At 44.0% G+C, this 13,711-nt stretch overlaps 1 protein-coding gene across 11 annotated transcripts in view; it reads left to right on the top strand.

Annotated features, from left to right (window-relative positions):
• agrn (agrin) overlaps nucleotides 1–13,711 on the top strand; it is a 341,291-nt gene that overhangs the window by 272,495 nt on the left and 55,085 nt on the right. For all 11 annotated transcript variants that reach the window (XM_077515073.1, XM_077515069.1, XM_077515070.1 and 8 more), the window contains one exon: nucleotides 8,282–8,407. In XM_077515073.1, the coding sequence (XP_077371199.1) occupies nucleotides 8,282–8,407 (126 nt within the window). The remainder of the gene's footprint in view (nucleotides 1–8,281; nucleotides 8,408–13,711) is intronic.

Here is a 13,711-nt window from a genome sequence, read left to right as displayed (position 1 = left end):
GGTGGATACGGAGAGAGGTAGGCAACTTGAGCCGCACCGCACAAGGGTTGATAACCTTCTCGACTACATACGGACCTATGAATCGAGGAGCCAATTTGCGGGAACTAACCTTCAAGGGGAGATCTTTGGCATTTAGCCAAACCTTCTGGTCCACTGTGTAGGAGGGTGCTGTCGAACGACGACGGTTAGCTTGTGCCTTTGATCGAGTCGTGGATTGGAGCAAAGAGGCACGGGCCCGTTTCCAGACCCTGGCACAGCGACTCAAGTGGGCTTGAATGGACGGGACTGCCAGGTCCTTCTCTTGGGCATGAAATAGGGGAGGTTGATAACCCAAGGAGCAGCAGAAAGGCGACATGCCTAAGGAGGCGTTTGGTAGAGCATTGTGTGCGTATTCGACCCAGGGGAGAAAGGTGCTCCAGGTGGACGGGTTGTGGTGAGACATACACCTGAGGGAGGTCTCGAGTTGCTGGTTAGCCCTTTCAGACTGGCCGATGGTTTGGGGGTGATACCCAGATGAGAGGCTAACTGAAATGCCCAGGGCTGAACAAAAGGATTTCCAGACGACGGAAGTAAACTGAGGTCCTCTGTCTGAGACTGTCATGTGGGATTCCGTGGAGACGAAAAACATGCTGAACTAACAGATCTGCCGTCTGTGGCTGAGGGGAGCTTGGCCAGAGGGACAAAGTGGGCGCCTTTGGAGAATCTGTCAACAATTGTAAGTATAACTGTAAGCCCATGGGATGGGGGAAGACCGGAGACAAAATCAAGAGCAATACGGGACCAAAGATGACTGGGGACCGGCAATGGACGGCGGTACCCAGCACTGGGGCTGGTGGAATTCTTGTTGCGAGCACATACCGGACAGGCTGCGACGTATTCCCGTGTGTCAGCCCCCATGGTGCGCCACCAGAATCGCTGATGCAGTACTGACAGGGTTCTCCTCACTCCCGGGTGGCATGTGAGGCGAGACGCATGAGCCCATTTGAGTACCTGCGGGCGGACATGATCAGGGGCAAACAGGGTTCTAGGGGACCCACCTCGAGGATCTGGCTGCTCGTTCTGTGCGTTCTCTATAGCAAGTTCGACTGAACCCACGAAACAGGTGGGCGGGAGGATGGATTCTTGATCCTCCTTGCTCTCTGTGGTAGTGAACTGGCGTGACAAGGCATCCGGTTTGGTGTTCCTGGAACCTGGGACATAGGACAAAGTGAAATTAAATCTGGAAAAGAAGAGGGACCATCTGGCTTGTCTGGGGTTCAGTCGTTTGGCTGCCTTAAGGTACTCAAGGTTCTTGTGGTCCGTCCATACCACAAAAGGTAGTTCTGCTCCCTCTAGTAGATGCCGCCACTCCTCCAAGGCCAGCTTCACCGCCAGGAGCTCTCGGTCCTCAATACTGTAGTTACGTTCTGTCGGGGATAACTTGCGGGAGAAGAAGGCACACGGATGTATCTTACCATCCTCTGCATGACGCTGGGACAGTACCGCTCCAACACCTGTCTCGGACGCATCAACCTCCACTATGAACTGGTGCGAGGGATCAAGATGGATGAGGACAGGAGCTGCCGTAAACCGGTGTTTAAGGTTGGCAAAGGCGGAATCTGCTTCTTGAGACCAGCGGAAAGGAATAGAAGTGGAGGTAAGAGCTGTGACGGGGGCTGCAACATGACTGTATTTCCTGATGAATCGTCTGTAGAAATTGGCAAAGCCTAGGAAACGAAGCTGCTTGCGATTAGTAGGTCTTGGCCACTCTGAGACTGCCGTTAACTTGGCTGGGTCCATGCACAATTCCCCCTGGATATTACGTACCCCAGAAAGGTGGTCTTGGTGACGTGGAACTCACACTTCTCTGCTTTGACGTAGAGTCTGTTTTCTAGGAGCCTCTGGAGTACCCGCCGGACATGCCCCTCATGCTCTGACTGGGATTCTGAGAAGATTAAGATGTCATCCAAGTAAATAAACAAACTTATTGATCATGTCTCTGAGGACATCGTTCAGCAGAGCCTGGAATACTGCGGGGGCGTTTGTTCGCCTGAAGGGCATGACCAGGTATTCATAGTGCCCAAGTGGGGTGTTGAAGGCAGTCTTCCATTCATCCCCTTCTCTTATCTGGACCAAGTGGTAGGCGTTGCGCAGATCCAGCTTGGTGAAAATACACGCACCGTGGAGGGGAGTGAATGCAGACTCGAATTGTTCCTGACCGTAATCTCGTTAAGTCCCCGATAATCTATGCAGGGTCGTAGAGTCTTATCTTTCTTTCCAACGAAGAAAAACCCAGCACCAACAGGAGAGGAGGAGGGGCGGATGATGCCTAGCAGCCAGAGATTCCGTGATGTACTTCTCCATAGAATCCCTTTCTTCTCCATATCCTCCCTTTCTGGTCGTGAGATGTTGTAGAGGCGGTTGCTGGGGAGGGTGGCACCTGGCAGCAAATCAATGGCACAATCGTAAGGTCTGTGAGGTGGCAAGGCCGCAGCTTGGTCCTTGGAAAAAACCTGACTGAGGTCGTGATAGCAGGGAGGGACTGTACTGAGATCAGGTACCTTAGTGCTCTGGACAGGAACTTGGGCTGAACGCAAACAGCCCTCATGGCACTCCTCGCTCCATGCCGTCAGCTTTGGGATGGCCCAGTCAATCTCGGGATTATGTTTCTTGAGCCACGGTAACCCTAATACCAAGGGGGATCGAGGGCAATAAAAAACAAAGAGGCTGATCTCCTCATAATGGTTACCGGAGAGACAGAGGGACACAGGCGTAGTTTGTTGCGTGACATGACACAATAACTGTCCGTTAAGCGCGGTGGTTCTAAATGGGGTTGACAAGGGCCGTGTCTCTAACCCTAGTTCTTCAACCAAACTGTGGTCAATGATGTTCTCGTCTGCTCCACAATCGACTAACGCAGAGACTGTCCTGGACCGGTGTTGGCGCGACAAGGTAGCTGAGAGCACTAAGCGATATGATGAGGAGCTGTTTGTCAGGTTCACCAGTCTCTCCCCTGTTACTGATGACCCCCCCCCCCCTTTTTACTGGTTTTAAATGGCAAGACTGAATGGAGTGACCTCCTTGACCGCAATACAAGCACAAATAGTTGCTCAGTCTCCGTGCCCTCTCCTCCTGACTCAATCTGGTGCCCCCTAGCTGCATTGGCTCTGAAGTGTCGGCGGGAAGCGAGGCTAGTTTTGGGGCTATGTTAGGCTGTATAGATTGTACTGGTGGCGGTGAGACGGGGCGAGGGGGTGGTGCCGAACGGCGCTCTCTCTGACATTCTCTGAGCCGACAGTCAATCCGTATAGCTAACTCAATGAGTCGGTCTAGGTCAGCGGGTTCGTCGCGGGAGGCTAATTCGTCTTTAAGGGAGTCGTTAAGGCCGCGAATGAATACCTCCTGGAGTGCCTCATTAAAATTGCTCTCGGCTGCAAGCGTACGGAACTCTACTGAAAATTCGGCTACACTACGGGAGCCCTGGCGGAGAGACATTAAGCGTTTAGCTGCCTCCTTACCGCGCACCGGGTGGTCAAATATCTTCCTCATCTCCTCCATGAATGCAGGATAGGACGCGCACACAGGTGATTGACGCTCCCATTCGGCGGAAGCCCAGGCGAGCGCAGCCCCTCGAAGGCAACCTATCAGGTAGGCGATCTTTGCACGATCAGAGGCATAAGAGTGGGGCTGTTGCTCGAAAACTATAGCGCATTGTACCAAAAAGGCTCGACATGAACACAGGTCGCCGCAATAAGGAGCCGGGGCGGGGACAAAGGGTTCCCGAGCTACCTGTGCCTGTACGGGAGGAGCGTGAGCGGGCGGCGAGGAGAATTGTCCGTGGGTCTGCAACATTGCCAACTGGTCTTGGACGGAAGATAATGCTTGGGAGAATTCCTTTACCTTTCTGAGGAGAACATGAAGGGCTTGGTCGTGTTGTTCGAGGAGTAGTCCCTGAGCGGCTTGGTTGCGTTGGGCGGGGTCAGTACCTGCGGGGTCCATGTCTTGGCCAGAACGTAATGTTAGGTTGGGGGCACAGAGAGGACCCATATGCAGGTAAGACAGGACAAGCAGGGCTGGTGCAAGTGGCTTTAATGAGCAGAGGTGTGTGGAGCAGGAGAGTGGGCCAACATGGACAGGGGAGTGCCCGCAGGGTTCAGGATGGCCAGGAGCAGAAGACAGGTGGTGAGCCAGTGAACAGGCAGATAGGCAGGCAGACAGGCAGGCAGGCAGGATGGCAGGCAAACAAGCAAGGCGGGAGCCGATGGAAGTGACCTGGGCAGGTGGAACACAATAAGTTTCAGAGCAAGCAGAACAAGTGAATCTGTTAACCGGACACTACTGACTGGTATTTTACTCAAGACGTTCTGGCGCCGAGATCTGGTCCGGGACTGGCTTAAGTAGGCTGGCAAGGTAACCATCCACACCTGGCTGCTGCTCCAGCTGCTTCTCATCCACCTGATTAGCTGCCTTGTCACAACAAACACACACACATAGAGGAAGGAGGGGTGCGGGGCTCATGGAGTCGGAACCCTGACAAATAATAATATAAATATATATATATTTTTTGCAAAATTTTGCTTTGCCTAAATCATCTCCTCTTGATGCAAATCGTTCATTTTTTTTGTTTCCTTAAAAATCTAAAAAAAAAATAACTTTTAAAAAGGCGTTGATATGTTGATTTTCGCTATCAAGTCCCTATAATGTTTTCTGTTTTTATGTACATGTCACACATCTCAACGTATCCAATAGAAAATAGAAATATACCATACAAATATAAAATACGTTTACAAATAAATAAGTTTAAGAAAAAGAATCCCAAAGTGATACCAAGTGATACCATTCACTTCAATTAGAAACAGCTCAATAACTGCATTGCAATGCAAAGAATTTCACACACTTAATAAACACTTTGTTAAAAGAATACCTATCCAAACTAGAGCAATTACTGTTGTAGATTTTAGAATAGATTTTCTCGATATTATCCAGGTGTTCCTAACGTTGTGGCCTGTGGTTGTACTGTACAGTATATCTCAATTTGAGTTGGAAAGTAATCTGCATGGTTCATTGTCACTGCCCACAGCCCATGCTGTCATTCTTCCACCACTCAAATGGCTTGCAAAAGAATACATTTTGAGCTGGCCAGATGAAACCGCTGGCCCGTATCTGGGTCTCTTTGGAACCTGAATTGAGAGGATGATATGACTGGGCGCTTTGAGGTGTGAGTGTGTGCGTACAGGCTGCCTTCAATCAGTCACAGTCACATGACGAGTCGTCCCAAATCTTTTCCGACATGCCCTGCTGCCTGGGGATGACTGGCGCCTTCCCATCAGATCCTGTCTTGTTTTCCTTCCATCCAGCCATCTCAGTTGTCAGCTCGCAACAAACATATAGGATGTTTGTAACAGCGTGACCCCCGATGTGGTCTTCTTCATCTTCCTCCTCCTCACCTGCCCACTCTTCCAGCATCTTAGATTTATTCTCCTGTCAGATGCTGACCAGTGCTCGGTGACGCAAGAAGCATGTAGCCTGTCTACCAAGGAGACCTGCTGTCTTGTGCCTCTGTGTGAATGAAAGTCTATCCATCCATGCCCAAGTGTTTTTTTTCCTTTACATTTCATTCCTAAGCTTTATGTGTGTCTATTGAAGCACAGATTTTAACAATAGGTGTGGTTGTGTTGGGGAGTATACCTATTTTTAGTGGAGCATGATGGGATCAGACAATGGCGCACATGTCTACAACAATACAAAAGGATAGCACAGTTGAGTGGTTGTGTTCAACTCGGGCCTTCTTGTGGGGAGTTTGGATGTTCTTCGCAGGCTTTCATAGGTTTTCCACAAGCACTCCACTCTCTACTACTGTCCAAAAACGTGCATGTTAGGTTAATTGAAAACATCAAATTGTCCGTAGATGTGAATGTGACTGAATTATCGCCTCTCACCCAAAGTCAGTTGGGATAGTTTCCAGCTCATGCGTGGAACAGTAAAAGCACAAGCAGAATAGAAGATTAATAGATGGCTGGAAGTGCTGTTAATGTTCGCATAGAGGTAGCCTGGAAGCTAAGTTTTTGATTATTCAAAACTGATTAAAACTATAAAGCCTGAATCATGAAATATATGAGAACATTCTGATTCTTTGTAGAGTATTTATTGAAAATCAACTTCCACCTATGACTTTTGATTTGTGTCATATTTGATACATCCGGTCACAATGCTTTAAAGGTGGGTTCAAGGATATTTTTGTGGCTGCGTCTTCTGGGTGGATCATCTTAACTATTGTTTCTCGATCCTATCAATCAATATGCGTAACGATGTCATGCGTGCTCGTTCCTAGCTGCGCATGCGCACTTCGGGTGTTTGTAGCAAGTAGCTAGCTTCGTGTAGGGAGCTTTGGAGTCGGCCATTCATCGTTGTAGCTCCACCGAGCTGACAGGTACTTTGAAAATAGCTGAGATCCGCAAGAGGACATCCGTATGAACCGAGGCCGGCTGCAGAGACTGAGGAAGATGATGATGAAGATGAGCTCGGACCTTAGAGACATTTAAGAGGCGTTTCCTCCAGAGAGCTGGTAGGATGGTCTTCCGCATGCGCAGTTTTTTTAAACGTGACAAACGGATGTTTGGCTTCCACTTTTTGAGAACATCATTGAATACATCTTTAAATTTTTACATTTATAACTGTCAAAAATATAATAATAACAGCCATATCAAACATATTGGTATTTCAATAAATCAGGAAATCAATCATATTTCCCACTGTTAATAAGTATAGGTGTCTCGCCTTTCTGAATTGGGGTGATAATGCAAGGTCGCTGTAAAAGCCATCAGCTGATGATACTGCCCTCTAATGAATTAGCCGTGCAATGCATGTGTATTCGTCAGGGTTTTAATGGAGAAAAAAATATTATACTCATGAAATAGAGGGCTCAAAATGTCTTATAAGTAATATATATTTGGCGTTATAGGGTTGCTGAACTGTTAAATAATTCCTTTGTGTTGCTATAACTAATCAGCTAAGTGTACACCATTAGTTTAACAGTACCAAGCAGGTGATGTGTGCATGCGTTATACATGTATTATGGCGCTCTATTGAAAACCCACACTTAATGTCTATGCGTGTGTTAGTGAATGTTTATGTGACAGTTATTTGTATGGCTCCCCATGGAGTTGCTGTGCAGTCTCCTTGCCACTCCACATTGCCCTCTTCTCCCCTACCCGTCCTCTCCTCTTCAGCCCAGCATCCATAAATCTACAGACCACACTCCAACAGATGCCCTATAAGCCCCTCATCTTTCTCCTCCCTCCTTCCTTTGACCGCGAGTCCTTGAGCAGAATGTCCTCCCGTCTCTTGACGTCTTTACGACTTGTTTAGCCGTTAGCTGTTTGCCTCCATGATTATTTCTGATCGCTGAGCGGCCATAAACTGCGCTGCTTCGGCCGAGACGCCCCTGCCGTCGACACCGTCATTAGAGAAGATGGAGGTTCACTGCTTGTGCAGTGTATTACACAGTTGGTCAGGGAGCGGGACCACGCACTTTTATGATTTTTTATGTTCTAAGACAGCTGCATATACAACAAGCATACATGCATATCAACCTCATGAGTGGGGGAGGGACAGCACAGCATTGACGCCAGCTATCAGTCAGATCTCTTTATGTGGAACGACCTTTGGCGTTTTGATATCAGATATGCAGCATATGACAGTACACTAATTTACTCTCTGTCAGGGCTTTTTCCAATTCCAATTTGTCAACAAATAGTTTATGTGGCTCATTATAAAACTTTACAACTGACAAAAAAAAAAAAAAAGGCGAGAAAGGACAAAAACTGTCAGGAAAAGGAAATCAGACAGACAATTGTATGCAATTTGCATTCGGAACACAGGAAGGATTATGATGCAGTCTTATCTTTTCTTTTTACTCTATTATGTTAGCTTAGTAGACTTTTGAATATTGTACTTTTGTATATTATGATTATGATTATTATTATTATTATTCATTATTGTTAAATTGTAAAATACACAATACATGCTGGGTTTTTTGACAGTACTCCTGGTGGTGCATCAGTGGTGTGATGATCATTTGACAATGTACTTGATGTATCGCTTCCTGTTTGAGAACTTAAAAGAATAAATCATGAAAATAATGCAAATTCTACCAATGACAATTAACGGGCACAAAACAAAACAATAAATCACAGTCGACCAAGACCAGCTGGCACCGTCAATAGTATTAATTTAATACGATCTTTAATGTTGCGATTGTCGTTTCTGATGTTGTTTCTAATATTTGCTCCATGCCATCCAGGAACCACAATGGAAAACACCGCAATACCCATCGCTGACCACAGGTCGTCCTGTGACAACACAGAATTTGGATGCTGCCCTGACAGTGAGACTGCGGCCAGCAGTCCAGATGGAGCCAACTGTCCACGTAAGTTTCATTTCGGAAGGAATCTGTTATTTCTTCTAATACCATACATGGTTGCATAAGAGTTGACGTTCCAAGCTATCGTGTTGGCTAGGGGTGTGCTCAAAAAATCGATACGGCAATATATCGTTGCTGGCCTCATTACAATACACGTATCGATACGCAGGCGTCAGAATCGATATTGCTTGTTAACTTTAAATAGCAGTTAACGTTTGCCATTGCAGCTTGCATTGTACCTAAAAAATAAAAAAAACAGCAGCGTCTTTGAAGTTAATTGCCTTCAGTTAATACAAAAATAGCTCACCAGTGATTGGATACTGTGTCTTGCTAAGAAAAATTAAAGCAGAGTAAGAATATCAACATTTATTTACTTATAAACTTAACATGGCACGTGTCTCATGTGGGATACATATGTATCGCAATACGTATCGTATCGTGGCCCCTGTATCGTGATACGTATCGCATCGTGAGGTTGGAGGCAATACCCAGCCCTAGTGTTGGCCCTGTCCTTTAATATACAAAGTCAAATAATTCAAATACTATCCTATCAAGTTTCATTTTCAGTAAGTTTCACTTTTTTTGCAAAAATGTTGCAAACATTATTTTTCTGAATCAGGCAGTGTTAAAAAAAATCATTGCAAACAAATATGGGGATTTAGACTAACTGCAGACATCACTTGCAAAAATATCTACTGCATATCTCTTTGCTCGCATGCTCTATTTAAGGCCTTCTTATGTTCTTTTTTTTCTGTCATTCCTATAATTTATGCATTCAAGAGATTTTGTGTTCATTTCCAATGTTTATTTTCAGGTTACTAATATTCTGCCATCTGCAGTAAACAAACATCTGAACAGCTGGTATCTCCTCTGCTTTCATGAATCACCTCCCTCAAATTTTAGCAGATGGATTGGAAGTAAACAAATCTCACATGGGAAAATATGACCAAAGTTTGTCATGACTGAGGAGATGATCCTTTCACAAAACTGTTCTGTTCAATGAAAGATCAGAGAATGGATTGTAGGACATCCAAGAGCCCCATTGCCTTATAAGGCAACAATTTTGACAATAGAATGTTGTAATTATAGGTCTTGTTTGATGTTTGAAATCAATTTTAGGCTTATGTTACATGTTTACATGATTACTGAGTGGTTGAATGGACAGCCTTTTTTGTACTGAAAATTCATAGCAAAAGTTGTACGTATGTATCTTCTTTTGCATGGTGTTGACGTTTTGCAGTGCCATAATTGAAGATGGCTTCAAAGCAGCATTCAAAATGCTTTAGTATAAGAGTGACATGGCACTACTGGCCTGCGAATGCATTATGGGCACTTTAAACCTTAAAAAATAATTAACTAATTGCTCATGATTTGGTAAACATACACATGGTACGTCTGTTGCCCGCACATGTATCCCTTGAATGTAGAAAGTGTTACATGGCCTCAGTCTGACAACATACAGTATTTATAGCCTCTAATGTTCATTTCAACCACTGATCCCCATGTGAATTTATTTTAAGGCTGCTGTGGTTTGAAGTAACTGTCATTGTCTCTATTTGCGGTAAATCTTGATCTTCCTTCACATTTTCTTCTTCAGTTTTAATCTTGGCCACACTCACCACTTATTATTAGTCAGTGAAACTCTTCAATATCTCCCTGGTGTGCTACATCTCACTTTTGTTTCCAGATGAACCTGGCCAGTGTCAATCCAGCTTTGTAACACTCTATTTCTCTGCGGACTCGGGCAGGGGAAAAGAGTGGATCGGCTACTGAAGGGCTTTCAGTCCAATCAGTGCTTTCGGATAGACTTGCTTCAAAGAGATAAAGGGCTCTGTGCCTCCTCCATCCCATTAGTTGAATTCTGATTGTTCCACCAGTGTTAATATAACTGGCAAATTTTGAGCAGTATCTCTGCCCTGCGGTATCCCAAACTACTAATTAGTCCAACCAGGAGAATTCTTTACCCCACATCCTGGACCATGTTTTGAAGATCAATTTGCCTTCTTTGGTCAGGCTTAGGAATGTAACAATATCTAAATATCACAATACGATATTGTCACGATATGAAGCTTCCGAAATAATAATTATCACAATATTGTGGGGAGGTTGGCGATATTTATTTAAAAAAGATCACAATGTTGTAAAAAAATGAGCTCATCTCATACAAAAAAAACAAACAAAAAAAACACAATATTGTGCTTTTGTACATAACAGCAATACATATAAACAACCTCAAATCTCTAATAAAACTTAATATTGAGGCACTTACTCACCTAATGCAAGCACTCATTGAGTTCCTCAGCATATTGACTCGGTTCACACGCATATTGCAATCCCCTTCAACTGACAATTAGTGATTTTAAATACAGAAGAGCTACAACATCCCTCATGAAAATTAATCTGCACTAAAAAAATAGCCACCAGATGGTGCTAGACCTGCACAAATGGAAATCAGCCTTTTTTAACAGATGTATGGCTTTTAATTATCGTGAACATGGCGACGACGATATTGTGGCAGTTTTAATATGACGATATCGCGATATTGCCATTATATCGTTATATCCCTAGTCAGGCTCTGTTGAAGTGTATTCCTACCATTGCATCAAGTACAAAAAAACAACAACAACCAATCACAGCACATCATAGACCTTTAAAAGTATAATCTAACAAAATACTCTACATTAAAGATGCTATGACCATTAAATAAGGAAAATTGTGACAGTGAGGTGATGCCAAGGTTACCGGAATACAAAGTAAAGTTGGGGAAAAGTCAGTCCAGGCCAACTGAACAGTCTCTAATCTTTAATAATTATATAATTTATCTTAATGCTATTGTTTACTTTATTGATGTCACTGCCTGGTGTTTTCCCTGTATGATATTAGATAATACAGTACATCAAATAGAAATGTGGCATTTTCAAAATGGACCATGTTATAAAAACGGGAGTAGTAAATCACAATTTTATTTCTCAAGATGTCAAATGATATACTTATGTACTGTTTTTGCATCATGAGCAGATGTTTTAGTGGTTGAATGTTGTGCTTGATTTATTTGTGATTGAGAAGGCAAGCAAATTTGGATATCAAAAGGTAAATTCAGTTTCAAATTTCTCACAGCTGTTCCAAATGTGCAAAATATCCAGAGTAACTGATTTGCTCCCAAAAATGTATAAATACGTTCCAATGTAAATATTGCAAAGGTAAGGTCCCAAAGACACACACACATATATATATATATATATATATATATATATATATATATATATATATATATATATATATATATATATATATATATATATATATATATATATATATATATATTATATATATGCTATTTACATTAGCTATATCCATCCATCCATCCATCCATCCATTTTCTTGACCGCTTATTCCTCACAAGGGTCGCGGGGGGTGCTGGCGCCTATCTCAGCTGGCTCTGGGCAGTAGGCGGGGGACACCCTGGACTGGTTGCCAGCCAATCACAGGGCACACAGAGACGAACAACCATCCACACTCACAAGCACACCTAGGGACAATTCGGAGCACCCAATTAACCTGCTATGCATGTCTTTGGAATGTGGGAGGAGACCGGACTACCCGGAGAAGACTCACGCGGGCACGGGGAGAACATGCAAACTCCACCCAGGAAGGCCGGAGCCTGGACTCGAACCGGAGTCCTCAGAACTGGGAGGTGGACGTGCTAACCACTAGACCACCGTGCCGCCCAACTTAGCTATATTCTAATGCTCATTACTACAAAAAGGAAACAGAAATATAATTTTTTCCTGATGAAAGAAGAGACTCTAAACTTTCTTTTGGTAGGTTCCATGTTTTTTATAGTAATACAACACAATATTCTGTGGGCCTTGCAAAATCAGTCAAAATCCAGTGAAACAGCCGCGAGTGAAGGGGGGTTGCTTCGGTGAAAATGGCTGGGAGTTAATGACTTAAAAGGGTCTGCATTCAAGTGTTTCATGACAGGTGATTGAATAAATGTGTGAAGCATTGCACTGTGAATTGACAGGACACTCGGCGCTAAATCAGGGTTGGGTGCTAAAACCTGCAGATTAAATCCAGCCTGACTTGTCAACCACTTTCCTAATTGCACCGCTCTATGTATTGACACATCAAATTGTGAAGACGACTTTTGCTATATCTAATTAGAGTAAAGCCAGTCTGATATGTGTGAACACTTTTGGCTTAATTGGTTTCCCTCTTGGGAAACAATCGATCTCGGCATGTTACAGTTGTACAAGGCAGTAGCTCCAATATGACATCAAAGATAATGGCCAGCAATTGCTTGTGCGGGCATTAATGACACGCTAAGTTCCAGCTTCTTTTAAACTCTTCCATACGTTGCTGGACGTCCCACATCCATTATACTTCACAGTTCAGTAGAAGCTGATGTTCCAACTGCTCTGTCCCTCCTCTTTTACTTCCATTCTTCGTCACAGTAACAGCCTGGTACATCACCCTCTCTGATGTTTGTCTTCCTCGCACATTTAAACTCCCTCAACCGGTGTGCTTTTTCCTCCCTGCTCATTTTACCAGCCAAACTTTGTTCATTTTGCTTCTGTTTTATGGACACCATTAGATGCGAATCAATGAGTCACCACCTGTAAAAGTACTGCAGAAGGAAGGGTGCGGTGTCTACCATCCTTTTTTTTTTGTTCGTTTTAAGCCAGGCTGTATCAGTCACAGCTCTGCTGCTCTTAAGAGACAATTAAGACTATCTTTCACGATAATCATACAAGTGCTCCTCCCATCTCCCCCTTTGCCAAAGCTCAGACAGGGGCAACCATGATTGATTTGGGCAATTTGTTCTGTTGATTACGAGCAGCGTGGAAGCTCAGAATCTCACACATCCTCGCTCGCTTTGGAGCCCTCGACTCAGGAGGAAAACCCTGCAGAGAGCTGATTGATGTTGTGCGACGTAACCTCCAAAGTTGCGTTCAGAGAATCATCTCTTTGCCGAGGATTGCACTTGTGCGAGTGCCCTTTGGCCACATGATATTTTTAAACAATTCTGTGTTTCGTGCATCGCCATTGCTTGTTCAACAAACATGTCTCCAAATCAACCACAGAATTGATTCAACAGAGGAAATAAAACCCAGACTCTAACCCAAATGAGCATCATCTTCTATACACATTAGATCACCTCCAAATCTTTGACGTTTCATTGTTTTTCTGCAAAAGTGTGCAGATATTGACAAGTTAATCTGCGCCATAGACTACATACTGAATGACATCATTAAAGAAAAAGGCGCTTCAATAAAGTATTCATTTTAGAATAGTGTATAATTTTAA

The sequence above is a fragment of the Festucalex cinctus genome, chromosome 2 (genome assembly GCF_051991245.1).
Source record: "Festucalex cinctus isolate MCC-2025b chromosome 2, RoL_Fcin_1.0, whole genome shotgun sequence".
In the NCBI taxonomy this organism is placed as follows: domain Eukaryota; kingdom Metazoa; phylum Chordata; class Actinopteri; order Syngnathiformes; family Syngnathidae; genus Festucalex; species Festucalex cinctus.
Note: the sequence above shows the minus strand (reverse complement) of the source record. Positions and strands in the feature narration are given on the sequence as shown.